The sequence below is a fragment of the Hyperoodon ampullatus genome, assembly GCF_949752795.1.
Source record: "Hyperoodon ampullatus genome assembly, chromosome: 2".
Classification (NCBI taxonomy): Eukaryota; Metazoa; Chordata; class Mammalia; order Artiodactyla; family Ziphiidae; genus Hyperoodon; species Hyperoodon ampullatus.
Genome location: NC_136915.1, coordinates 56,973,067 through 57,000,377, shown reverse-complemented (window position 1 = coordinate 57,000,377; position 27,311 = coordinate 56,973,067). Strand labels below are relative to the sequence as shown.

General features: G+C 43.9%; 1 protein-coding gene and 1 pseudogene across 2 annotated transcripts in view; one reads left to right on the top strand and one right to left on the bottom strand.

Moving 5' to 3' along the window:
• Positions 1-702: 702 nt before the first annotated feature.
• The window catches only part of AK4 (adenylate kinase 4), a gene marked incomplete at its 3' end in the record, with an annotated part of 69,057 nt that continues 42,448 nt past the window's right edge, over positions 703-27,311 (bottom strand). The window contains exons 4-6 of the mRNA XM_079725605.1: positions 7,043-7,215; positions 3,439-3,557; positions 703-817 (exon numbers count right to left, since the gene is read on the bottom strand). Of these exons, the coding sequence (XP_079581731.1) occupies positions 703-817; positions 3,439-3,557; positions 7,043-7,215 (407 nt within the window). The remainder of the gene's footprint in view (positions 818-3,438; positions 3,558-7,042; positions 7,216-27,311) is intronic.
• Positions 1,641-2,073, top strand: LOC307069894 (nuclear nucleic acid-binding protein C1D-like; annotated as a pseudogene). The gene has a single exon. The product of its transcript is annotated as a nuclear nucleic acid-binding protein C1D-like (transcript).

Below are 27,311 nucleotides of genomic sequence, written 5' to 3'. Positions count from 1 at the left end.
ATAAAAGCAGTAACAATCTGTATTACTTAATAGTCTAGGAAGAGAGAAAGCAGATGTCTAATAAAAGTAGTAAAAGCCAAATCCTTTCATTCCAGGATGACTGGAAAGGAGAGATTCTATGGAGTATGGATGCAGAGAGAAGGCGTCATTCCTAAGAGAAAAAATGAATTGTGGAGAGTGACTCAAGGCCAGAGAAGCAACCACCGAGAGTTTAGCTTCAATCTCACTGTCACCAGGAGGGCACATACCAGAGAACCTGGGACAAAGGCAGCTACAGCCCTTGGCATTCTCAGGCCTCCTGGTGCTATGGTTCAACAGCCTTTGCGGGCTGGGGAGAACCAGGGACCACCACCATCACATGTGAAAAGGCCACTACGGCAACAACATGGCTGTCGAAAATCAGCTAGAGCTTGGGTTATACACCACTTGAAATCCAGCCTGTACTTGCTTTCTTTCTTGTGAAGGACTTGAGACATGTGCAGGGACATCTTAAATATGTGCAGGTAGCCCCTCTTTGAGAAAGGCAGAGAAGAGCCTCTTCATTAACTCTTTCTATTCATTAGTTTTCATAGCAGTTCACCATTTAAACTAGAAAAGATGCTGCAAGTTATCTCAGCTAGCTGCTAATTGGGACATGGCACCAACACTACACATACAATTGAATGGATGACCATATCTTCCTGGTTCTTCCACTGGACGGGCTCAGTAGGCTTCTTTGGACTGAATAGGTGTGATCTTGTTTGAGAAAAGTGTGTAAACATAGGGCCAGATTTTGTTAGTCTCCGTTCCGGAAAATTGGTGGAGTACTCCTCGGCTCCTGAAAAACAAAGTCCAACATACAAAGCATTTTAGGTTTCCTTCTGACATGATATTAGAGCAGAAGAAGATCCTGGGCATAATGTAAGCACAATCTCATTGTCTATATGACACATCACCGAGCGCCAAAACAGCCCCTACAAATGTATCAACACGCCCACTAATTCTGGCAAGCTTGCCATCGTGACACCTTTTCTTCTCCCCTTTAAAAACATATTAAAGGGGACTTCCCTGGTGGTCCAGTGGTTAAGACTTCGCCTTCTAATGCTGGGGGGTGCGGGTCTGATCCCTGGTCAGGGAGCTAAGATCCCACATGCTTCGAGGCACAAAAACCAAAACGTAAAACAGAAGCAATATTGTAACAAATTCAATAAAGACTTTAAAAATGGTCCACATCAAAAACAAAGAAAACCTTAAAAAAATAAATTCATATCAAAGAATAACATTATAGGGACAACCCCAAATCTGCCTCAATATACACATTAAAAAGCAAATCACTGACAATCCTTGCTACTCTAAAACCTTTATTACTTATAACAATAGATCATGAAATACAAGATGTGTCCTAATAATATGATCAGAAATGTCATATCTACAGGGTTGCTAACTTATTTGGGGGGTACAAGGTCAGAAATTGATTATAGCAGAGGCTGTACACTGCTGTCCTGAATGCAGTCCACATATAGGGTTTGTTTGGCTTCTATGCGGTTAAACTTTTTTTAACTTGTTGCCAATATAAAAACTGGGGAGAGCCGGTGCACCACTGACATCACTGCCGCTGACTTGTTTCAGGTAGGCAGGGGTGGAAGGCCCGCGAGTTGGTCATAATGGCAGGCGAAGAAATTAATGAAGACTATCCTGTAGAAATTCATGGTATTTATCAACGTTTGAGAATTCCATTGGTGCTGTGGATGAGATGCTGAAGACCAGGACGTCTGTTTCTAGAAATGAGTTGGGTTGTTGCAGAAGTTGGACCCATTTGAACAAGTGAGAAGTGGATTTAGTTTCTACTTACACATTAAATTCAGTGTTTTGGGTTTATTTGGCAACTCAGGGAATCAATCCTAAGGAACATCCAGTAAAGCAAGAATTAGAAAGAATCAGAGTATACATGAACAGAGTCAAGGAAATAACAGACAAGAAAAAGGCTGGCAAGCTGGACGGGGGGGTGGCTTCAAGATTTGTAAAAAACGCCCTCTGGGAACCAAAACCTAAAAATGCATCAAAGTTGCCAATAAAGGAAAAAGTAAAAATTAACCTTTTGGTTTTGATGTATACATGTTCAAAAAGTACATAATTTTTATTGTTTTCCACAAAATAGATGATGATTATGTGGCAATGTAAGGTTTAAATGTATTCCTTATTGAATTCATATATAAAATTTGCATTTTAAATCTGTAATGCTAAATACTTTTTTCCCCCAAAAGATTAAGTTATCTTTAGAGATTTTCCTATAGAACACTATGAGGTTTTTAACATTGTGGTATATTTTATATTTATAGTTTACCATCTCTTGACAAGACTCATTTCTTTATACAGGTCAATCTTTCAAGTGCCTTTTTATAAGCAACTATGAAATTTATGTTAAATGTTCTCTGTAAACATTTGTCTATTTCTGATGAATAATGATTTTATGAAGTATGCTGAAGTTATAAATATGTCCATTTTCACTATATAAAATTAAGAAAGCATGAAATGAGTTAAATGTCCTTTTTCTCTGTGTAGTTATTTCATTATGCTTTCATGGTTTTGGGAATCACTGCTTTTTGTGATATTTGAAGTATGAAATTAAGACTTTAAGGTTAGCCTTTAATTCTTGGCACTTTGCCAGTAGGTCCCATTTAAAGTAAAATATATTCTCATTTATTTTAGATGGGAAATGAGGTTGTATAATGATGGCTGAATTTTGGCATAATGGCTATACCCTATCAATAAAACTGTAAATGTTGTGTAAAAAAATAAAAAATTTGAAAAAAAAATAAAAATAAAAATTGGGATTTTCTTCCACAGAGAGCCTGATTTCTGCTTCTCTTGAAAAACAGGGATCACTGGTCACACTGAGCCTGAGTGTTCCTGGGGTGATAATTGGCTGGAGAAACAGAGGAAGCTGTCCAGTTCAACTGTCACTCAACAGCCCAGCTTGACAAGTCCCCCACAAGGTTTGACACTCATTTCCAATAACTGCCTGGCCTCTATAGCCATGTGAATTTGCAATCTGCAGTTTTAGCTCTTCTTTGTTTAAACACCCTCCAGACATGTCAGGGCCAAAAGTCACTTCTAATCTTCTATCCAAGTCAGATATTTACATATGGGAGTATCAAAATGTAAGCCATTATTTCAGTCCCTTAAGAGAAAAATGAAAAGTCTAGATGCAGTTTTACAGTCAAGCAGACAGAGATGATCAGGTTTTGGTCCTTATAAGAGTTTCAGCATAAAAATACCAGGCATTCTCTCCCACATACAATGCCAGCATTTCATCTGACTTTCATCTGAGAGGTACTGGGCCTTTTGGGTTTATCAAGCTTAAAGAAACACTACCCCACTGCAGCCCAATGTCCTTCCCATGAGGAGTCACACCTTTCTGGCTGGCCATCTGCCATGGAAACACTGAAGCACACTCACTTGTATAATTCAATGACTGGTTTGGCCACATCCTTGTACTGTCTAAGTCTGGCAGCAACTGCTTCAGGTTTGTCATCCTCCTGCTGTACCAATGGTTCACCAGTGATGTCATCGATCCCCTACAAATACCAGAGAAACCAGTTAGTATGGCCAACAGTTGGGCTATTCCATAGGTTAAATAAAACTTTCCTGGGGCTTCCCTGGTGGCGCAGTGGTTGAGAGTCCGCCTGCCGATGCAGGGGACACGGGTTCGTGCCCTGGTCCGGGAAGATCCCACATGCCGCGGAGCGGCTGGGCCCGTGAGCCATGGCCGCTGAGCCTGCACGTCCGGAGCCTGTGCTCCGCAACGGGAGAGGCCACAACAGTGAGAGGCCCGTGTACCGCCAAAAAAAAAAAAAAAGAAAAAAATTTCCTGGGCAAAACCATATATTTACCTTTGATTCCTACCCCGTGATGATTTAGGCCTGGGGTACAATAGTAATGGTAAAGGTAGTTGAAAAAGAAATAGCGTTCATAACAATATGTTAAGCTGTTTTCATAAGAGCTGACATTAAATCTTTATTAACTTCTCAGGTCTTTCCAAACATGTTCCAGTGGTTCTGATGAATGATACCTTCAACTCACAGTTCAAAATTCCATGCTGTCTCCCCCAACACCAAACAGCCATTAGACAATGTCACTCTAGCCCTCTAAATATTCCTAAAACTAGCTGCCTTTCTAAAGCCTGAGTTCATAATATGGAAAATAAATATCTCAAAGAACCAAACGGTTTACTTAGGGAAAACACTTAATTGAGGAGGAGGTATTTCAGTCCTGTCTCTGCTAGCTTTCAAATTCTGTCATGTAGCTCTTCTGAGATTAAACTTACTCAGGTTATTTTACTAAATTAAATAATGACATCTGAAGGTAGAATAGGCATGAATCATTATACCCATGATAATCAGGAACAAACATTCTGAGAACTGAAAAACTGCAATTTTAGAAAATTTGATTTTCAATATATTTTAACTTCAGGAGCCATACCACCTACTTACAAATAGCAAAATGGACACATGAGAATTTTGTCACCCATGTCCATGGCTATTGCCTACCAGGGGAGAGAGTAACAAGAAATAAATCTGTCAAAAGGTAGGCTAAAGCAGAATCAAAAGGCTCAGGCAACTCAACGGGATAGTCTGAAACTGGCTGTAAGTTTGAAATTCACTAAAATTTTATTATAGCTCAGGGCCTTAGGTACATAGCTTACACTTAGGATTTATTGGTGAGCCACAATTATCACATGGGTATTCCAGGGCTGTTACCCTAACAAAACATGAGAGATGGGCATGGGAGAAAGCTGTACGTCACCTATAGTTCCCTCTCCTTTATTTTACTTACTGCTGCAAAGTTCAGAAGCCATTTCCAGGACTTCAGAGCATCAGGAGATAACAACAACTGCTTCCAGAAAGAGCAGAATAGGACATCAGAATCTCTCCTGGGGCAGCTTGGCCACAACAGCTGGTTGACTTAGCCCAGAGTAGCACTTTTACTGCTATCTTTGGAAATAGCACTGTAATTGCAGGTGTTCTTTTAGGGATACCCAGTCTTTAGAAAGCAACTCAGTGTTAAAGCTTCTCAAATTTTGGGAGAGTCTGCATCAGCAGGTCTAGGCAGAGCCAAAATATGAAGCTTTTGTGTTAGACTCCAATGCAAGTTCAGAACCCTATTTTCCTCCCTATACATTTTTTTTCCCATACTAACTTTTGGGGATGGAATGGAGGAAGGGCTCTAATAAAGGACTTGCAGAACTACTTACATTTTAAAAAGAAAACTTGAAAAGGAGACCAGGGGCTTCCCTGGTGGCGCAGTGGTTGAGAGTCTGCCTGCCGATGCAGGGGACACGGGTTCGTGCCCCGGTCTGGGGAGATCCCACGTGCCGCGGAGCGGCCGGGCCCGTGAGCCATGGCCGCTGAGCGTGCGCGTCCGGAGCCTGTGCTCCACAACGGGAGAGGCCACAACAGTGAGAGGCCCACGTACCGCAGAGAGAAAAAAAAAAAAAAAAAAGAAAAGAAAAGGAGGCCAGTGCTTAGCCCAAATGAAAAAGACTCATCAGGACTTAATGAAGACTTACAGAGCCAGGAAGGCATCCTTAACCCCTTGAAGTAGTTTTCTATAGTTATTACTGACTCTGTCTATATTCAAGTCTAGCCTATTCCATAAACATTAACACAATAAGACACAATAGCCACCCCTTCCACATTTGGATAAGAACAAGTAATAGTATCTACCACCAAATAACTGAAGAATTATCAGATTGAACTAATTCATGTCTTTAACAGAAAGAACAGTTACTCTTTAAATGAATTTGTCAAAAGTTTCTTTAAACATATACCTTTACATGTATTTAATCTTATGCCGATGCATAGATGTTATATTTTGAACTTTTTTTTTTTTTTTTGCTGTATACGGGCCTCTCACTGTTGCGGCCCCTCCCATTGCGGAGCACAGGTTCTGGACGCGCAGGCTCAGAGGCCACGGCTCACGGGCCCAGCCGCTCCGTGGCATGTGGGATCCTCCCGGACTGGGGCACGAACCTGTGTCCCCTGCCTCGGCAGGCGGACTCTCAACCACTGCACCACCAGGGAAGCCTGAACTTCTTTTTAAGGGCAATCTTTCATGCCTTTAGTCCTCTAGTCCCTCCTCCGCACTCCCACCACTCACATGACCCCACTCACTCTAACCCTGTTCCTTATTCTGTCCCAGCCTCAACCATTGGCCAGCCCAGGATAGTTCCTTTATATCTTTATCACTACTCCTATGAAGCTAAAGAGCACTTATAGACGTGTAAACAGGTATACATAAAGAACAGTGGTCACAGGGAATTCCCTGGCAGTCCAGTGGTTAGGACTGTGCTTTCACTGCTGAGGGGTGGGTTCAATCTCTGTTTGGGGAACTAAGATCCCACAAGCCGTGCAGCGCAAGCCAAAAAAAAAGAAGAAGAAGAAGGGCGGTCACGGTTTTAGAAAAATGTAATCATTCTGCTATTTGCTTTTCTCATTCAACAGTACCCAGGGGAAATATTTCTCCGGGCCAAAGAATGTACTACTATGTCTCTCTTTTTTTTTTTTAACCGTATACATGATTTTCCAAAATGTGGATATTCTCAAATTTATTTAATCATCCACATAGATGAATATTCATTTTCTTTTCAAGTTTTGTATTATTTTTCCCACTACAAACAACATGGAAATAAGCCTCATCATGTACATGACCTGACCTGAAAGTGCTTACATTTCCATAGACTGTACTCCCAGAAGTGGGTTGAGTGAAATATGTATTTAAAAGTTTTAATGTAGGTTGCTCGGTTGCTCTTCTAAAAGACTGTTAATATTTCATATACCTAATACAGGTAAGAATATCATTTTCCCAGATCCCAACCAGCAATAAATGTTGTAAACGTTAATTTACATCCCTTCACTACTAGTGAATGAGAATTTTAAAATATTTGCTGGCTATGTATATTTGCTCTTTTTGGAACAGCCTATTCATATTGTTCCCCCACTTTTCAACTGAAATGTTTTACCTCTTTCTTGTCAATATGCGAAAGTATTTTGTATATTCTTACATGTACATGAGGCGGGTTGAAGTCCAGGTTATATACCCTCCCACTAGGAGGGTGAATCCAGCGTTGGCTGAGACGATCTTTGAGCGTTTCAAATGGAATGTTCAAAGTGATCACTAGGTCCAGGTCACATATTTTGTCCAAGGCTTCGGCCTGAACTAATGTTCTAGGAAAACCTAAATGCCAAAACAAAACACATCAAATGTGAGACACTTCCCAATTCAATTAGTTGTTGAAATATTTTCAGAGACAGAATAATCAAATCTGCACATACACTACCCAGAAAGGAGGTTTAATCAGGAATTTATATCTACGTCTATAAATTTAATACTAGAAGAAAATATGCTACTTTACAACCTAGCTTTAGCATTTGGAATATGAAAGGTTAAGGAGTCACATGATAAAAGCAATAAGTGCTAAACATCACTAGGCTAGTCCCAGCTCTAGTCTCAGCTCTGCTCTTAACTACCTGTGTGACCTTGGGCAAGTTATAACACCTCCATTTCTTCTTCTGTTAAAGAATCAAAGGGGCAAATTTTATTTGTGTCCTTTTAGTTCTAACAGCGTATGAGCATATTATTCTTAGGATACCTCTATATATACACACAAATATTTTTAAAGTCTAAATCAATTAAAGTAGGATCCTTCACTCAGACCTTCATTTGAGCCTGCACCTTAGGAACAAGGTGGGCAAAATTCCAATCTCAAAAGGAACTGGTGCTTTTGAAACTATCTGGATACTGCAAAACTTATAAATTCACCCTACTTTTCTAAATGTTGGAAAATAAACTGCAAATGAAATTTGGACTCATGGGCATCACTTTCTTTTTTGCAGTTAGTTGACCCCAAATTTTATATATATATATTTCCCCTCCCCCCCCAGGGATTGACCTGCTTTAAATGTAACCCCAGGTTTGGCTGGGATGGTACACAGTAGTATCTTGTTCCTAAATAGTTTGTCAAGTTGGTCTGTTTTGTTAAAAACCTTACTGTATCCAATAATCACTTTTTAAAAAAATGTCCTTTAAATCTTAGTTAGGTAAAAGAGCTGGGTGGATGGATAGCAGGAAAGAAAGTATCATAGGAGGTGCAATATTCAGAAGACAAACTTAAATCACTTCAGATAAGGAAACCAGACCATCTCCACCCTTTCATCATTGGAAGTATCAAGAAGACATTGTAAAGATGGCTCTTCATGGCCTTAAAACACTTACCAAAGAACTCCTTTTCCTATTACAGGAAGTCAGTTATTCAAACATGAATGTGCTGCCCCCTGTGTTGAAATCTCCAAGTCGTTTGAATGCCAAGGTGATTTCAGAGTGTTTGTTGCATTCAATGTGACAAAACCCACCCAACGCTGTCTCTATGAGTCTCTATGCCCCCGCTCCAGGTACCAACCTCTGCTCCCTTCAATGCCTTCCTTATTGTCTGTGAGGCCAGGCCCTTTCCTCCAAAGCCCATTCCTCCCAGGGTCCTCATCCATCATCATCTGCACACAGAAATAGGCCCCTCTTCTCCTCCTCTCCATACACCAGGACTCTGGATATTTCTGATTTTCCTTGGTCTTGCATGTTCCCCAGCTGCAACCCAACTCACCTGTTCCCACAACTTCACCTTTGGGCAACCCATGACACCATTTTCCTTATCTACACTTCCATAATTTATTCTTCTTTTGTTCAGTATCACATGACATGATGCCCAAGGTTGACTTTGGCCACATCAACTTACTTTCAGTACTGTTCTCTTCACTAGCTCTTTTCTATCTTTGTAGTGTCAGATACCTCTGCCTCAGGGCCTTTGCATTTGCTGTCCTCTGCCTAAAATGTTCTTCCTGCAGGTCTCTGAATATGACTCCTTATCATTTGAGATATATGCATAAATGTAACTTCCTCAGGGAGACTTCTTACACTAGTATACTTAAAATAGTCCCATTCCCCTTACACTATCTATCTCATTATTTTCTATTATTTATTACATGAATAATTTCCAAGTATTTATGCTTATTTTCTATCCCTATCTCACTCTGAGAAAAGGGACTTTTTCTGTCTTGATCATTGTTATACCCCTCAGCTCCTAAAAAATTAACACAGATGAGCAACTTAGTATAGGGCCTTGTAGCTATTTCCAAAGTTTATGCCCTGATGAACTTGCTTACAGTACTTTGTATCTAAGTGTCTTTGCAAGTTCCATCAGAAATTATCCATTCCCTATATCTTACTAAACTCAACATCTGGTTTGCAGTCCAATGTAAGCCCTGGTCACAGTAAGTACAGAAATGAGAAAAAACATTTAGGAATTTTATAGCAATTCCACAGAGTAATTTTAACTCTGTTGAATCTACAATTTGGGCTTGAATTTATTGGGTTTTTTTCTTTTAATTTTTCCAGTAATTTGTATTTGGCAAAAAAGATTGCTCTGCAGTGGATTGGGGAAACAAATAAAACTGGATTTTCGCTACAGATAGTTTGTTCTAGGCTTCCCCTGGAGCTTCTTTTCTAATTTCTCCAGTAAGGGAAATTATCCAATGGCCCAAGTTTCTAAATTTTGGTGTTGTTTATTGCAGAATCTCTTAAGAGATTAAGTGGCACCTCTTTGCAAAGGGATACAAGAACAGAGAGACCCAAACCCAGGGCACATTTCAACTCTATTCTTATGACAAGGAAAGACAGAGTCAGTTCAAACAGAGGTGAGGAGAGGCTTATCTTGCACAGCACATCTAAGTTCATCGGCTATCATGTGCCCAACCTAAGCTAAACACATGCTTCCACCAGGCAAAAGAGCTGTTCCAACATTACAGCTAGCATCAGAAGAAACTGCTTTCACATCCTCATTTGCTGTCCTCTTGTGATCTCTCTTGCATTCAGGCTGGCTTCATCAGAGAAATAGGTATTTCTAATCTTGCAGCCTAGGCTCTTGTGCCAATAGCCACTCGGCTGTATCCCCTCCTTCCTCCCACACTGGCTAAGCATACCCTTCACATAAAGGCATCCGCGTGTTGGGAGATTATGCTTGGAAGTATGTTCAGGGTGCTTCTGCGATAGGAACTGAGATACAGTATCTTCAAAATAGAAAACAATATAGCCTTTAAATAAACTAACTAGATTTTTTTCAAATCTCAACATAATTTCTGTCAGATCAGATTATGACTGCTTGGTATCTGGGGAAGTAAAAGGTCAAATCATACCTGCCTAAGATCAAGTACAATGTAGACACCTTGGCCTTAGCTCTGGAAGGCAGCAACGCCTGGTACACAGTGGGCAAACACTAGGGTAGTTGTCTTCTACTGTTCTTCCTTATTTATTTATTTGTTTGTTTGTTTGTTTGTTTATTTAACTTATTTGGCTGTGTCGGGTCTTAGTTGCGGCATGCGGGATCTTCGCTGCAGCACGCAGGCTTCTCTCTAGTTGTGGCACGCGGGGTCTAGAGTGCATGGGCTCAGTAGTTGCGGCGTGCGGGCTTAGTTGCACTGCAGCACGTGGGATCTTAGTTCCCCGACCAGGGATTGAACCCGTGTCCCCTGCATTAGAAGGCGGATTTTTAACCACTGGACCACCAGGGAAGTCCCCTTCTAGTTTTCTATTAAGTGAATATACTTCTTTGATTAGTCTGCCTTATTTGTAAATAATTCCATGAAATTATATGACTCGAGCTCTGTAAAGTCTATATTTAACCCTCTATTATGGAATGGCTTGATTACTTTAAAATTGATTCATTAAGCAACTTCTCTTTTGATTATTATGAAGTTCAAAAACAGACTGACTTTTAGAATTGGGGTTTCATAGCATTTGAGTGTACTCTGGAGCCCCATATATGTGACAGTTACCAGGTAAAATAATAATGTAATGCTATCTGGGTCACCAAGGAGCAAGATTTGGACCCACGTGGGCGCTCATGGCTCAATTCTATCTATGGCTACACAGACTGGGGGACAGGGAAGGGGTCTTAGGAGAGTCCAGATAAAACCACACCAAATTATTTCCCACCAAATTCCCTTTTGAATACTACACACACCCTCAGCCAGGTTCTTTCCTCTGTCTCCCTCCTCCCAACAGCTCACTGTGTCAGGCTGGGGATGCTGGAGTGAGCACTTTGGCAGCAGGCCCAGGCACTATGCCAAGTCTTAGTCCACTTCAGCCTACACCACGCACCAGAGTCTGCCCTAGAAGATGAGCTTCCTGAGGTGGGGATTTAAGACGTGTCTCGCTCCCCTTGTTATCTCCTGGTACTGTGCCCAGTACAATCTACATTGAAACACCAATAAAGTGAGGGCAGTAAGCCTTTCACATAAAGGCACTCTCCCACTAATGGCCAGGTCCTGCCTTTCCCTGTATAACCTACTCCTCATTGAAGCTTCAAGATGACAACTGGAATTAGAAAGATGCCTGCAGCCAAAACAATCTCAAATCCATCTTTGCTCTCTCCTCAAATCCAATTTCAAGGAAAAGCCATCTTCTGAAGCAGTAGCTTCCAAAGATACCCTCTTTAGAGTACAGAAAGAAAGAAACAGAACTCCTATTGTTTTTTTTCTCATTCTTTTTTTTTTTTTTTTTTTGAGGTACGCGGGCCTCTCACTGTTGTGGCCCCTCCCGCCGCGGAGCACAGGCTCCGGACGCGCAGGCTCAGCGGCCATGGCTCACAGGCCCAGCCGCTCCGCGGTATGTGGGATCTTCCCGGACCAGGGCACGAACCCGTGTCCCCTGCATCAGCAGGCGGACTCCCAACCACTGCGCCACCAGGGAAACCCTCTCATTCTTTTTAATCTTCTATTTTGGAGGGCCCATTTTACCAGTTATATACACATATATATAATATATATATAATACATACATATAATATATAATTATATGTATATATTATATGTTAAAATAATATGTTTATTATTATTAACATTTTATTTTTTATATATTTATATATATATTTATAACATTTTATTATTTTTTATATTTTATTATTTTAAATAAAATAATATAATTTAATATTATTTTATTAACATTATTTATTATTATTACTTATTAACATATTATTTAATATAATAATTATATGTTAAAAATATATATAATATATAATACATACATATAATACATACATACAATTAATAAATTAATAAAATTGTATGTATTTATATATTTATACATAAATATCCATATATTGAAGATGTAGACAACATTTTTATTGATGAGTATGCACAAAGAATTTTAGCAATCACTTGAAGACCTCAATTCTCAGCCACAGTCCCTGGCGCCTTGTGTTCCAGCATCACTACTCACTACCCTGACAAGAAAACATTGTTCTTTATCCTTTGGGTAGAGGTTGAGAGCTGAAAAAAGCTGTAGGAAAGAAGAGGCAGCTCTAAAACAGAATATAACAATTCCTTCAACAAATAAAAGCTCAAATATTATTGGTTAAAGTTTCCTTGTCTAATGAGGTTCAGAAGCCTGTCTGCTCAGCTCCCCTAGAACTGCTTCTGAACTTTGGGGGCCTCTGGAAGAATGAGTGGGAAATGCAACTGTGTACAAAATAAGCTGAATTCACAAGGAACAGATTTCAAAAATATGCTGGGCAGTGCCAACCTACTGGGCTCTCACATTCAGACCCATATTTAATTCCTTTTCTGAGATTTTCTAAGAGTGTTGGGGGTCACTGGTGCTCTTTGCTCTCTGCCACAATTACAGTTCAGCACACAGACTCCACATTCTGGTCCCACCCAGTCACCAGGGAACTCAACCCAAGCATAGCTTAGAGCCCGGGCACAGCATAGCCAGGACGGCAATAACCTTCCCGCTCTAGTTATCTGTTTGCCCCTTTCATCACCTCATTTTTAGATAATAAAGCTCTTTAAATTTACTTTCCTGATCCAGTTCAATACCTTATCATGATGAGCTTTAATTTAGGTTAAAATTCAGAAGACTGGTAGATTCAGCACAAAGATTCAGCCTCAAGCTGCTGGTAGTACAGGTGTGCCTTGTGGTGGCAATGGGACACAACTTGCTGCAAGGAACTAATCTACATGCAGGCTGCACTAACTGTAACAGAACCCAAACCGAGAAAGGTATGGCTCTGTAGTCCTTTTCTAGGGCACCCCATTTCTAGAAATATTCACACAGACGATGAAACTCTAGAAGCTGGACTAGATGGTTTCCAGGTTCCAATAATAACTCAGCAAACAAAGCCTTTATGCTTCACGTGTATTTTTAGTCTACTGTTTACAAAGTACTTACATAAGTTTACTTATTTCATTCTTCACATCAACCCTAGGAGGTCGGCAGAGCAGGAATTATCACCCTCTGTTGGATAGATGAGTATGTTTGCCTTCAGCAAGGGTCAACAGAGGAACTTGGATTTAACATCGGGTCTCTGGTCTTTCAAGTGCTCTTTCTATTCTACTATGCTGTTGTTCCAGGGGTATAAAGGGGGGGGGTACTTAAAAGAATCCTAAATGTCGCCCCATCTATCTTTCTTCAACCAAAAGAGCAGAGCATCACGGTAACATCCTCATCACCATGGTTACTATTTGTCGAGCATCCTCAATGTGCCAGATATATTACATGCAACAGAAAAACCAAAACTCTGCAGTAGCCGGCAAAGGCTTGCTCTCATTCCTGATTCTTCTCTCTCTCCCTCTCTCCTCATCTCCCTGCCCATCACTGACATCCTTGCTGTTCTCAAGCAGGCAGGCTCACTCCTGCCTAAGACATTTACAGTTCATGTCCCCTCTGCTTAGAAGGCTCTCACTCCAGATGTCCAGGTGTGCCCTCAGCTTCACAAGCCTTGGCTCGAAGCAGGTCTGTTAGTGAGGGCTTCTCTAACCAGCCCACCACTGGCTCCCCATTCACCCTTCATTCTTTGTCTTTTTTTCTCTGCATCACTTTCTGTCTGTGACTTATTTCCTGAGTTTTATTTTATTCCCACCAGAATGTAAGCGAAATGAGGGCAGGACTTTTAAAGTTATTTGCTGCCATATCCTTACTGCCTAATACAGTGCCTGGCATATAGTAGATGCTGAATAAATATTTGTTGAATGAATTAATAAATATCTCAAAAGTCACAATTCTGCCAGGTGAGCATCATCCGCATTTTAAAGTTATAAAAGCTGAGGCTCGGAAAAGTTAAGTGACTTGCCCAAGACCATATATGTAATAACCAAGGAACCTAGAACCAGGAACCAAGTGCTATCTAACTTCAGAATCACACACCATGTACCACACTTGGCTGTCTTCCTTCTGAAACAGAAAACTGCATACTATGAGAAGCAAATTCTCAGATGGGAAGCAGTGCCTGCCTGCTGCTGGCAACCAGGGCAGTCAGCTTACAAAATGACTTGAGAAACCCAAATCCTGGTGGCTTCAGGGGTTCTGCCTGGTCTAGTGCTGCAGGCACAGACTCGCCAGATTGTTCCCACATATGCATAATAAATATTCTGCATCTTGCTTTTTTCTGTTAATATATCTTGAAGATTTTTTATACATAGTACACATCGCTCCCTCACTCTCTTTAATACCTGCAGAGTACTCCTTAGTTTGGATGTGTCATAATTTAACCAATCCCCCTATTGCTGGACATCTAAACGGTTTCCAGTATACTCCAATGAATATCATTGCACACACCATTAAACACATGACTAGGGAAAAACAGCATGGCAAGTATAGACTCTGAGAATGAATATAGACTCTGGAGACAAACTTCCTCGGTTGACGGTTCACCTATGGTTTTCTCACTTTGTGACGCTGGTTACCTAACCTTTCTGTACCTTTAAGAATGATGACACCTAATTCAAAAAATTACTATATGTAAATCCCAGCATGGTGGCTGGCCCAGGGCAAAGTGCTGGAGAAGGAGTGGAAAATGGGGGAAAATGAAAACCACGTGGGGCTGGAGGTCGAAAGACAAGTAGCAAGTTTGACAGTAAGAAGGATGAAGACAAGCTTGGGCTTTTATAAAAGTATGAAAGAGGTGGTAGGGAGACAGAATAATACCATCACCACCACAATCACCCAACAGGATGCTTTCACGTGGGAGAAATGAGTCACCTCAAAAACAGAAAAGAGGGGCTTCCCTGGTGGCGCAGTGGTTAAGAATCCGCCTGCCAATGCAGGGGACACGGGTTCGATCCCTGGCCCGGGAAGATCCCACATGCCACGGTGCAACTAAGCTCATTCGCCACAACTACTGAGCCTGAGCTCTAGAGCCCGAGAGCCACAACTACTGAGCCTGAGAGCCACAACTACTGAAGCCCTCATGCCTAGAGCCCGTGATCTGCAACAAGAGAAGCCACGACAATGAGAAGCCCGCACACTGCAACAAAGACTAGCCCCTGCTCGCTGCAACTAGAGAAAACGCACGCACAGCAACGAAGACCCAACACAGCCAAAAATAAAAAAAATAAAAGGCAGCATGGTAGCTCCAGAATTCCTTGAATTGATTTACACCAGTGTCTAAAGTTGGGCTGAGTAAATCCTCAAAGTAATTCACTTGTTTTTTTCTTTGTTTGTTTTTATAAATGTCTGTTGTTTATTTTATTTATTTATGGTTGCGTTGGGTCTTCGTTGCTGTATGGGCTTTCTCTAGTTTTGGCGAGCGGGGGCTACTCTTCATTGTGGTGTGCGGTCTTCTCATTGCGGTGGCTTCCTTTGTTGTGAAGCACAGGCTCTAGGTGCGCGGGCTTCAGTAGATGTGGTGCACAGGCTCAGTAGTTGTGGCTCACGGGCCCTAGAGAGCAGGCTCAGTAGTTGTGGCACACGGGCTTAGTTGCTCCCCCGCACGTGGGATCTTCCCGGATGAGGGATCGAACCTGTGGCCCCTGCACTGGCAGGCAGATTCTTAACCACTGCGCCACGAGGGAAGTCCCAAAGTAATTCGTTTGTAATTCTCACATCAATCAGCTGCCAAGAAGAGAATGTCAGAAGAGGTGCAATGCGACCAGCACATTTTAAACCGTTTTTTAAAAAGCGTTATTATCCAGCCATACATATTTTTTAAAAAGAACATAATGTCAGAGGGGCAGAGTATGAAGACTACTTGAAACCTGTCAAACAAGATGCCCCTGTATCAGGACATGAGATGTTCATATTGACTTGGGGGGTGGGGTAAATGTGGGCATTTTGCTCTAGAATACATTTAGCTACCATTTGATATCCACTGATCCAAGTTCTCTGCTAGAGATCTACTCTTGGTATGAGATTCAACTCGCTGGTATTCTGAATTGCTAGGCTACTGGGATTTGGAAGGAAACAGATAATTAGCTAATGTATGGAATGTTAAACCATGATCCCATGGAAGTCTTGTAACAGAAAATCTGTATCTAAATAGGAATAGCCATTCTGAACATGAAAGTATTTCAGTGCATATGCAAAGTATTTAAATACATTCTAACCAAGAGATTATCGTCTCTTAATTAAGTGATTTAGACGAGGCAGGCTATGATTACACTAGCAGGTCCAAGGAGAACCTGCCACTCTAGCTGTGGATATTTATTCTTCTTTAAATATGCTTGCTCATGGAGCCTATTAAAATTACAAGATCCCTGAGGGCTGGGGCTGTGTTTATTCCTGAAATGCCCAGGATACAGTCAGATCTCATGTGGATATGGTATTCTTGGCGGGCAGAGGCTACTAACCAAATGGGCTGATGCACACTCAAATTCTGTCAACAGGTGGCAGCATTAATAATTTTTCCACTTAAAGAACTGCAACAATTGTGGTATGCTTTTATTTTTACTAAAACTAACCCTGAAAGACATGCTTTTAAATGACTAGCAGTATTCCAGCCTCCTTAGACAGTCTGTTCCCAGTGAATACATTCCATTGTTGAGGAAACCAGAAAGGCCAACAGGTAAAGTAAAATAAAGATCATATTTAAGCATGGAAAGCTTGCTTTCCTCCCTTTAACTACACATATGACACTGTCCCACTGCATGGTTTCTGATCAGGAGTATGGAAAACCTACCTCATGGTATCCCTATCTCATCTCATAACCTGGCCTAGAAAAGCTGCTCTGTCCTGTTCAAACAGCCAATCCACGTTGAAAGCTGAAATTTTATACAGTCTCCCAGAAGCTACCATGGTGCATCACTACTTATGGTGCCTTACAGCCTGTTTTTAAAAACTCCCCAAAAGATTTACCAGGTGCAGGGAGATGTCACTAAAGTCTTGACTGGTATTATGTTCCCAGCAGTGCTGGCCACTGGGCCTTGGCACCGACTCCTGTCAGCCATGCCAAGAGCCTGAGGGAGGGCAGCTGAAGCAGGAGGTGCCACAGCAACAAGCTCAGGCAGTGGAGGGCAAGAGGGAACTAGGACGTTTGTTTTTCCAATTTGGAGTGCATTCACTCCAGAGGAAGGGCACAGAGCCAGAGTCCACCACCACATTCCTAGGCAGAAAAGCAAGCCCTCCACTTGATGGAAATAAAAGGGCAGTTCTGAAGGGCAACTTCCAACATCTGCCTGGGATGGGCAGCTTGTGAAAAGGCCAAGCAACATGAGACCCCCTTCCTACTGCCATTAAGATCTGGGGCCAACATGGTGGCTTCTGACCACCCATCTCTTCCCAGTTGTTAGAAAAACAAGAACCAGGTTACAGATTGTTCATCACAATTAATCACTGAAGGATTAAAGTTGAAAGCAGTCAGTTATTCTTCCATGGTCTTCCCTAACCCAGTGGGGCATGCAGACCATTCACACCACCCACCAGAAGCCTTAGTTGTAACTTAAAGTTAATCACCATCAAAATCTGTTTTGTGAAGGCCTTTTCTCTCTTATATCTTATCTGTTTATTCAATATTTATTTGTATGTGTATCTAAGACGTCCATATTCCTTTTCAGCCAGTTTTTATTAACAGATGGTGAAAAGATTAAGAAGCAGCTGTGCTCCAGATGTTGGCAAACGGAGCTTATGCTACCTCCCGTCACTCTGTGAGCTCCACATTTCCCACTATGACAAGAGAGCTCGAGGGACTAATTCCTGCTCACTGAAACCTTCCAGGGACACTTGATAATCCTGTTATACATCCTCGAGTTTAAGAGATTTGTAATAAATGGGTACTGCTCTCAAAGAGCTTATATAGGTTAGTAGTAAATGATTTAAAAACCGAGATATGCTATAATCACTACTTAGTGACCCACTGATAAATACAAGATACAGAACATTTGGCTTTAAACCACAAGTTTGGATCTTCAAACTGGCTTATTGAAATTAAAGAATTTCTATTAGGTAGGCATTCTTGGGGAGATTCCCAAATGGCGTGGACATCCTCTGGCATCAGCTTAAGGATTTTTCCTGTTTAAGGGCATAGAGGACAACTACTAACTTAAAACCTTTGCTCTTAAACAGCTTATTCTAACAGCACTGAGCCCTTTTCCCAGTAAGGGAAAATGGGTATTGCACTGAGGCAGTAGCCATCATCTGCAAATCCTTTGCTTAAAGGCTCTTCTGTTTAAGAATTCTGCTTGCTCATTCTTTGAACGTAAGTCTCTAGAAACAAATTAGGGGAAAATTGGCCCCACTGTGTCTCAATTGAGACAAAAGGGATTTGGATTTGTAAATGATTTCACCAGGGCCCACATTTTTACCCCAAGTATCCCCTATGTAGGCTTAGCTACAGGCTGTGGGCCAGACCTCTCTTATAATCAGACATATACTTATAAGCCTTTTCTACGCAGCAAACACAGTGGTAGGCAATACAACCATGAACAACACAGATATAATCTCTGCTTTCTGAAGACTTCATTGGGGGTGGGAGCATGAGGAAGGTACACAATACCAAATTTGCAGATAAATATCTAATGTCATGTGATTATAAGGTAAGAAGAAAGAATGACATGGGTAGATAGGATGGTACACGAAGGATTCACTGAGGAGGGGATACCTGAGTTGAGATGCGAATGCAGCAATCCACACGGATCTCAGGAGCCAGGGCATCGCAGGCAGAGGGCATAATAAGTGCAAAGGCCCTACAGCATAGCATGCATGGCAACAAAAGGTAAAGAAATTATAAAGGAGTTATGGAATATAAATAAAGTTTTGCTCTCCTCTGCCCTGAACATGTTTGAAGGCAAAAGGAAACACAGCTGTAAGAAAAATTTAAACAAAATACGATAACGACAAAGAATATTCAACATAGCATCCAATATAACTGGCATTCTTGAAATAGAAAAACTGAACAGATGGACCAAAAAAATGACATAATACAGGAGAACTTCCCTGAAAGGAAAGAAGTGAATTGGAGATTAAAAGGACACACTATATATAAGAGGAAAAACAAAACCAATAGAGAGATTCTACTTATTTAAAGTATGAAGAAACAATTCTTCAGGAAGTCTATACAGGACAAAATAATCATATTCACAAAAGGGAAAAAAGTCAGACTGGCCTTAGGCTTCTACAGAGCAATAATCCAGGCCAGAAGATGATGAAGCATGGCTGCAAAGGACACAAGGACCACTCAAGAATATCACAGTCAGCTCAACTGTTGAACAATAAGGAGATATTTTCAAACTCAAAAACTCATGGAATATAGCCCCTCATGAGCTGTTCTGCAAGGCGGGTGGGAGAGGAGAGGAGAGAGGGATTCAACAAAATCCAGTCAAGCAAGTGATGAACGGCAAAGTTGTGTTAAAAAGTAGTACAAGTGAAGTTAATTACAAAACAGAAATAGAGTCACAGATGTAGAAAACAAACTTATGGTTACCAGGGGGTGGTAAGGGGCGGGGGGAATAAATTGGGAGATTGGGATTGACACATACACACCACTATATATAAAACAGATAACTAATAAGGACCTACTGTATAGCACAGGAAACTCTTCTCAATACTCCGTAATGACCTATATGGAAAAAGAATTTTTAAAAGAGTGCATATATGTATATGTATAACTGATTCACTCTGCTATACAGCAGAAACTAACACAACATTTTAAATCAACTATACTCCAATGAAAAATTTTTAAAAGAGAATGTGGGGGCTTCCCTGGTGGTGCAGTGGTTGGGAGTCCGCCTGCCGATGCAGGGGACACGGGTTCGTGCCCCGGTCCGGGAGGATCCCGCGTGCCGCGGAGCAGCTGGGCCCGTGAGCCATGGCCGCTGGGCCTGCGCGTCCGGAGCCTGTGCTCCGCAACGGGAGAGGCCACAACAGTGAGAGGCCCGCATACCGCAAAAAAAAAAAAAAGAGAATGTGGGCCACCCTGCCCGCCGGTTGCCGGGGAGCGGCCGCCGAAGCCTGTGGGGTTGGGGAGCGGGCAGCACCCAGAGGGACTTGCCGGGGACTCCTGACCATCAGGGCTCCCAGCCATGCAGCAGCTGGCTCTACTCCAGCTGGACCACCCCAGCCCGAGGGGGAGCTGCTGCCCTTTCTCTCCTCCGCGCCTTGCCCAGTGACGGCTGACCACGCATCCCTGACACTGCACGTCGCGGGCAGCCCCAGAAGGAGCCGTCTCCCGGCTCGGCCAGGCTGCCCCTGGGTGTGAGGGCTGGTGCCTGGACTCTGCCATCCAAGTTGGCGAGCCTGGGGCACTCGGAGGCCGCCCAGCGGCACCTGCAGCCTGAAGGCAGGATGCTCAAGGGGCAGCTTCCAAACACTGATGAAGACCTCGCCACCCGCCCGGGGTCCCCGGCCGCTGACCACCGTTGGGGACCCGAGAAGAGCCCAGTGCTCCATCTGGACACCCCGGCGCAAGTCAGCAACGAGGACCCACAGGCCAGCGGGAGACCCTTCAGTCTGAAGCTGCCGCCTCCGCCGAGGTCCAGGCTGGAGCGAGCACTGTCCCTGGATGAGAAAGGCTGGAGGAAGAGGCGGTTTCGAACCAGCCGTGAGGACCTGGCCACGAGGAATGGGGCCAGATCCTCCGGGGGCTCCCCGCAGGACGAGGCCCCCGGGATCCCGGCCCGCAGTGGCTCCCCGCCCTGCCTGAGCACCTCCCTGCAGGAGATCCCCACAACCCGCAGGGCCCCGGGCAGCGGAGGCCCCTGCTCGCGGGGTAACTTTCCGGAATGATCAGCACTTTCCTGGACCTCCTGCACCGGGATGGGGCCTCGGCTGGGAGCATCCACCAGCTGGCCAGCCTGCTTTCCCAGCGCCCACTGCCCGCCATGGATGGCAACGTCGCCTGCGTCGCCCTGCGGACAGCAAACAAGGTGGACTGGGATCACGCGAACTGCAAGGTGCGGCTACAGGCCAGACTGTTCCGGGCCCACAGCAGCCTGGACCCCGGCCGGCCCCCGAGCCCCCTGGCCCGTGACGACTGTTCCCTTCACTCGGCCAGGTCCAGCTTCAGCCTCCTGGTGCCCATCCGCACCAAGAACGTCCGCAGCAGGTAGGGCCTCGGGGGCGGGCGGCATCGTGGCCTGCGTCCGTGGCCTTCGTTGGCCTTCAGAAGCCCCGTGAGAACCACAGGAAGTTTCCCCTGAAAGCGTGTGATGTGCTGCAGCGGGTCTCCCTCCACTGACCCCCATCTCCCAGGCCCTCCCCAGCTTTTCCTTTGCGTCTCAGCCCCACAGGCACCTATGAAGCAGATGGTGGGGTACACAGGTCCCTCTGCGCACTGGACGGCCCTGTTTTCCTTCCCGTTTCTTGTTCCGTCGGGGGCAGCCTTCATCCACGTGTGTAGGTCGGCCCAGGACTCCGGGGTGGATCGTGGAACCCGTGTCCATGTAGCCGCTTTGATCAGGACCAGCGTTTAGCCAGCTGTGCCCTGTTCACGTGCCGGCACTTTTCCAGGACCGAGAGCTGGACAGGGGTAGGGGCCCCAGTGACAGCGGCTGGGCTGCCCCGAGGGGAGGGTCCCCGGGGCCCACCTCTGGCAGGGAGGGGCACAGGCAGAGTCCGACTTGTGCACTTTGCTCTCAGGAGCGCCCCGGGATTTCTCAGTGCTCGGGGCTCGGTCTGCCGAGGGCTGCCCAGCAATCACCCCACTCCACGACCCCGCGGGCAAGGAGAGGGGTCTCGCATCTCGTAGGACGCCGGGCTTCCGGGCCCCTCAGGTGACTTGTAGAATTAGTCCGTCTTGACTTCTTCATAGTTTAAAGGGGAGGCGGGCACCTCCCTCCTGCTTAGCTCCCACCTCGCACCTCTGCCCACCTCTCCCGAGCCAGCGCCATGAGGGTTCACCAGGACCCGGGTCCCAGGCGCTTCTGAGCCCAACCCATCCACGCCCACCAGCTCTCTCCTGACCCGTCGTCTCCGGGAGCCTGGTGTCGGGCCACACTGCGGTGCCCACGCTGTGACTCGGAAGGCCGCCCTGTCCGTGCTGGGCCTGGCCGCTGACCACGGGCTCTCACGGCTCCTGCCTCGTCGGCCGGGGCTGGGCAGGTTGTTTGAAGCACACAACGGGCCACGGCTTTGACTTGGGGGCCCCACGCCACCCACTCCCTGCCGGGGCACCCGAGGCCCCAGGGGGCGCGGGGAGCTCTGTCACCACCGGCCCCCACCGCACCCTCCCATCCAGACCAGGCCTGCACCAACCCTTCCAGACGTGGGCCGGGGGAGGGGAAGAGTGAGGCGATCCCTGTTCTGGTGTCCTGGGGCGGCTGCAACAAAGCACCACAGACTGAGAGCCTTAGAACAGAAGTTACTCCATCCCAGTTCTGAGGCCAGAATTCAGAAATCCAGGTGCGGCAGGGCCGCGCTCCCTCCCGAGCCTCCAGCAAGGGTCCTTCCTGCCTCTTCCAGCTGCTGGGGGCCCAGGCGTCCCTGGCTGTGGCTCCATCTTCACGTGGCTTCTCCTCTGTGTTTGTCTCTCCTCTTCCATATGGACAGCGGTCATTGGATTTAGGGTCACCCTCATCTAGGAGGACCTCATCTCAAGATCCTTAACTAGGGCCTCCCTGGTGGCGCAGTGGTTGAGAGTCCGCCTGCCGATGCAGGGGATACGGGTTCGTGCCCCGGTCTGGGAGGATCCCATATGCCGCGGAGCGGCTGGGCCCGTGAGCCATGGCTGCTGAGCCTGCGCATCCGGAGCCTGTGCTCCGCAACGGGAGAGGCCACAACAGTGAGAGGCCCGCATACCACAAAAAAAAAAAAAAAAAAAAAAAAAAAAAAAGATCCTTAACTAATTACATCTGTCTGCAAAGATCCTTTTCTAAATAAGGTCACATTCGCAGATTCTGGGTGTCAGGGGGCAGATGGAAGGTAATCCTTACCCACCCCCACCCTTGGTGAGCCCAGCAGTGAAAGCCAGGCAGGTGGTTCCTCGGGCCCCCAGGCTCCCTCCTGCACCCTCCATCAGCACCAGGCATTCTTTTAGGACAAAACAGCTTCCTTTGTTAAAGTAATTCAGCATGTTTCTCATAAAGCACGAGATCTCTTAGTGCATTTAAAGTATGATTTCACAGGGAATTCCCGGGTTGTCCAGTGGTTAGGACTTGGCGCCCTCACTGCCATGGCCCTAAGAACTAAGATCCTGCAAGCCGAGCGGCCCAACAGTATGATTTCACTGTTTAAATTTCATGCAATTTATGTAGAGTCGCCTGTTATATAAAAATGAGAAGCACGTCTCAAAATCAGATCCCCAGCTTTGCTCTCACACAAGCAGCCGACCAGGGGTTGATGGGCTCCCCACCTCCAGACTCTCCATGTGTGTCCTAGGACACAGGTCTGCGGACTGGATAGTGACTGTTTCAATTTTGTGAGCCGTGTGGTCTCTGTGGCAGTGCTCACCTCTGCCGTGGGGGTGAAAAAGCAGCCCCAGGCCTCACACCAACAGCATGGCTGTGTGGCAGGAACGCTTTGTTCAGGGAGGCCGAAGTGTGAATTTCAGGGCATTTTCCCATGTCACGAAATACTATTTTTTCCCAACCATTTAAAAGCACAGGGGACTTCCCTGGTGGTCCAGTGGGTGAGACTCCATGCTCCCAATGCAGGGGGCCCGGGTTTGATCCCTGGTCAGGGAACTATGTCCCACATGCTGCAACTAAGAAGTCCGAATGCCACAACTAAAAGATCCTACGTGCTGCAGCGAAGATCCCGCATGCCGCAACTAAGACCTGGTGCAGCCAAAATAAATAAATAAATAAACATTTAAAAAGAAATAAAATAAAATAAAAGAGAATGTGTATGTATGTGTATATATATATATCTATATTTATATATATATATGTATGTATAACTGAATCACTTTGCTGTACAGCAGAAATTAACACAACATTGTAAATCAACTATACTTCAATACAACAAAATTTTTTAAAAAGTAGTGCAGCTTTACTCATATATAAATCATATACCATACAAGCCACTCATTTAAAGTATACTATTCAATGGTTTCTGGTATATTCAGGGACATAACTAAGATTAATAAAAATAAAATTAACAGAAGTGGTAGTGGGGAAAAAATGAGTGCACAGAATTCATTAAAATTTCTTAACTGTAAGACCAAAAAAATGGGAAACTAAAGTTACAGAGAAATTTATAATAAATTTTAGCAATAAAAGCTAAAAAAACTGGAAGGGGAGAGAAGATGGGAGGAAGTATAAGTATATCCTCTAAATTTGAAATGTGAGACTAAAAAAAAAACCAACAAATTTGTCAATCTCCTAATGTCTTTCATATTTTTTTTTTTGGGGGGGTATGCGGGCCTCTCACTGTTGTGGCCTCTCCCGTTGCGGAGCATGGCTCACGGGCCCAGCCGCTCTGCGGCATGTGGGATCTTCCCGGACAGGGGCACGAACCCGTGTCCCCTGCATCGGCAGGTGGACTCTCAACCCCTGCACCACCAGGGAAGCCCTTTCATATTTTTTTAAATAAATTTATTTATTTTATTTTATTTTTGGCTGCGTTGGGTCTTCATTGCTGCACGCGGGCAGTGAGCAGGGGCTACTCTTCGCTTCTCATTGCGGTGGCTTCTTCTGTTGCAGAGCATGGCCTCTAGGTGCGCGGGCTTCAGTAGTTGTGGCTCGCGGGCTCAGTAGTTGTGGTTCGCATGCTCTAGAGCGCAGGCTCAGTAGTTGTGGTGCACAGGCTTGGTTGCTCCGCGGCATGTGGGATCTTCCCAGACCAGGGCTCGAACCCATGTCCCCTGCACTGGTAGGCGGATTCTTAACCACTGGGCCACGAGGGAAGTCCCATCTTTCATATTCTTAAGGGGCTCCCATAGGAATTAATATCCCTGGTGATGAAGAAAGTTTTATCTGAAATTCAGTGATAATTCCTTAGGGTTCACTTTAGCTTTTGCTGTATTAAATTTGAGTAAAATTAATTGCCTTTTTTAAAGAATGTAAAGGATGATATCATTCTTACAGATTTTTATCTGCATATGTGCATGCAGAGGTATCTACAATGATGGTTTGCAATTGTTAACCCTGGTTATTTCTGGCTAGTGGGATTTTAGGCAATTTGTTGCCTTTCTTTGCATTTTTCCATATGGTATGAGTGTTTTATAGTGATCATGTATAATTTCTATAAAAACAGTATAAAAAAGGTGAAGTTAAATCGTCTGTGGGAATTCCCTGGCAGTCCAGTGGTTAGGACTTGGCGCTTTCACTGCCGAGGGCCTGGGTTCAATCCCTGGTTGGGGAACTAAGATCCCACAAGCAGCACAGCACGGTCCAAAAATAAAATAAAATAAAATAAATTGTCTGCATTTTTCCACATCACCTTCTACTTTTATCCCTAATCAACTTGTTCTTCTTTCCAAAATTGGAGTTTTCGTATTAGTAATAGGAAAATCAAGAGAGTTTTATCCCGTTTTGTTTTATATTTACTAGGTAAGGTTTAATGGAAGATGACTGATTTTATTTACTTAGGCTTTACCCAAGTTTACTTAGTGAGGGGTAAAAATGATGATCCTTATTTATTAGAGTGACTATTTTTATTAAGTTTCTCAACAGTTTATTATTGAAATGTTAAGTTCTAACATCTATATCAGTGTCTATGTATATATTTACATTAATAATAATTATCAATTAAATTTTCTTTACACTGAAAATAAGAACACACATCTAACATCTGACCACCTACTGTGTTCCAGAACTCCACTACAAGTTTTACATTTGTTAACCAATCCTTGCAAACCTATGACATACATACTCCTATTTTACAGATGAGAAAAAAAGAAACCAGGAAAGGTAAATTTGCTTGCTCAAGACTACAAGCTAATAAGGCCTGACTCCTAAGTCCATGCTTTCTCCACCACATAACTGTTTTCTTAGTATGGAACTTTGTGCATAGTAAGTGTACAATAATTGTTTTATTATTAAACTAGCAAAGTATACCTCATAAGCTTTGGATGTGGTTTTGCAATGAATTGTCTTAGTTCATCCAATTCCCAAGATACCTGCTTCATAAATTAGGGAAGCAGCCTCTCCTAACATCTAAAATTAGTTTCATCCTGTGCCTTACTTTACAGACTTCTAAGTAAGTAGCATTAGCAAATGAGCTAAGTGCATCTGAACGTGTACGACAAGACAGGCCCAAATACAGGGAAACTATACTTTAATACCTAAAGTATGTCTGAATTAAAAATTTTTTTAATTTAGCTAACTTTTTTTTTTTTTTTTTTTTGTGGTACACAGGCCTCTCACTGTTGTGGCCTCTCCCATTGCGGAGCACAGGCTCCAGACGTGCAGGCTCAGCGGCCATGGCTCACGGGCCCAGTTGCTCTGCGGCATGTGGTATCTTCCCGGACCAGGGCACAAACCTGTGTCCCCTGCATCGGCAGGCGGACTCTCAACCACTGTGCCACCAGGGAAGCCCTAGTTAACTTTTAAATGTTAGTTGAAAGGAAAGTTAAAGTATAAATTATTCACTCTCTCAAACTCAGTTTAAAATTTTATTTTTAACTTCCTTCCACCTCATTTATAATATTAACTTTGACACTTAATCAACTCCCTGTTTTTGAATTTTAAGAAGTGTTTAACTTTTGGCCCCATCCACTTTTCCAGCCTCATCTGCTCATATTTTCAGCTCCAGGATTATCCAACTACTTGTGGTTTCCAGAACACACCTTGTTGTTTCATGCCTCTATACCTTTTTTTAAAATTAATTTTTATTGGAGTATAGTTGATTTACAATGTGTTAGTTTCTGCTGTACAGCAAAGTGAATCAGTTATACATAGACATATATCCACTCTTTTTAAGATTCTTTTCTCATGCCTCTGTACCTTTTGTACATGATGTTCCCTCCATCTACAATGTGCTTTATTCCCACTTTCCAAATTTTGCTCTTGGTGTCACCTTCTCCCAGAAACCTTCCTAATAGCTGCCTCCCTCACCCCCAAGAGAGGGCCAGTCACTTTCTCCTCTTTGCTACCTCTCCCCTCTCACCCCCTTCACTGGTGCTCCCAAGATCCTAC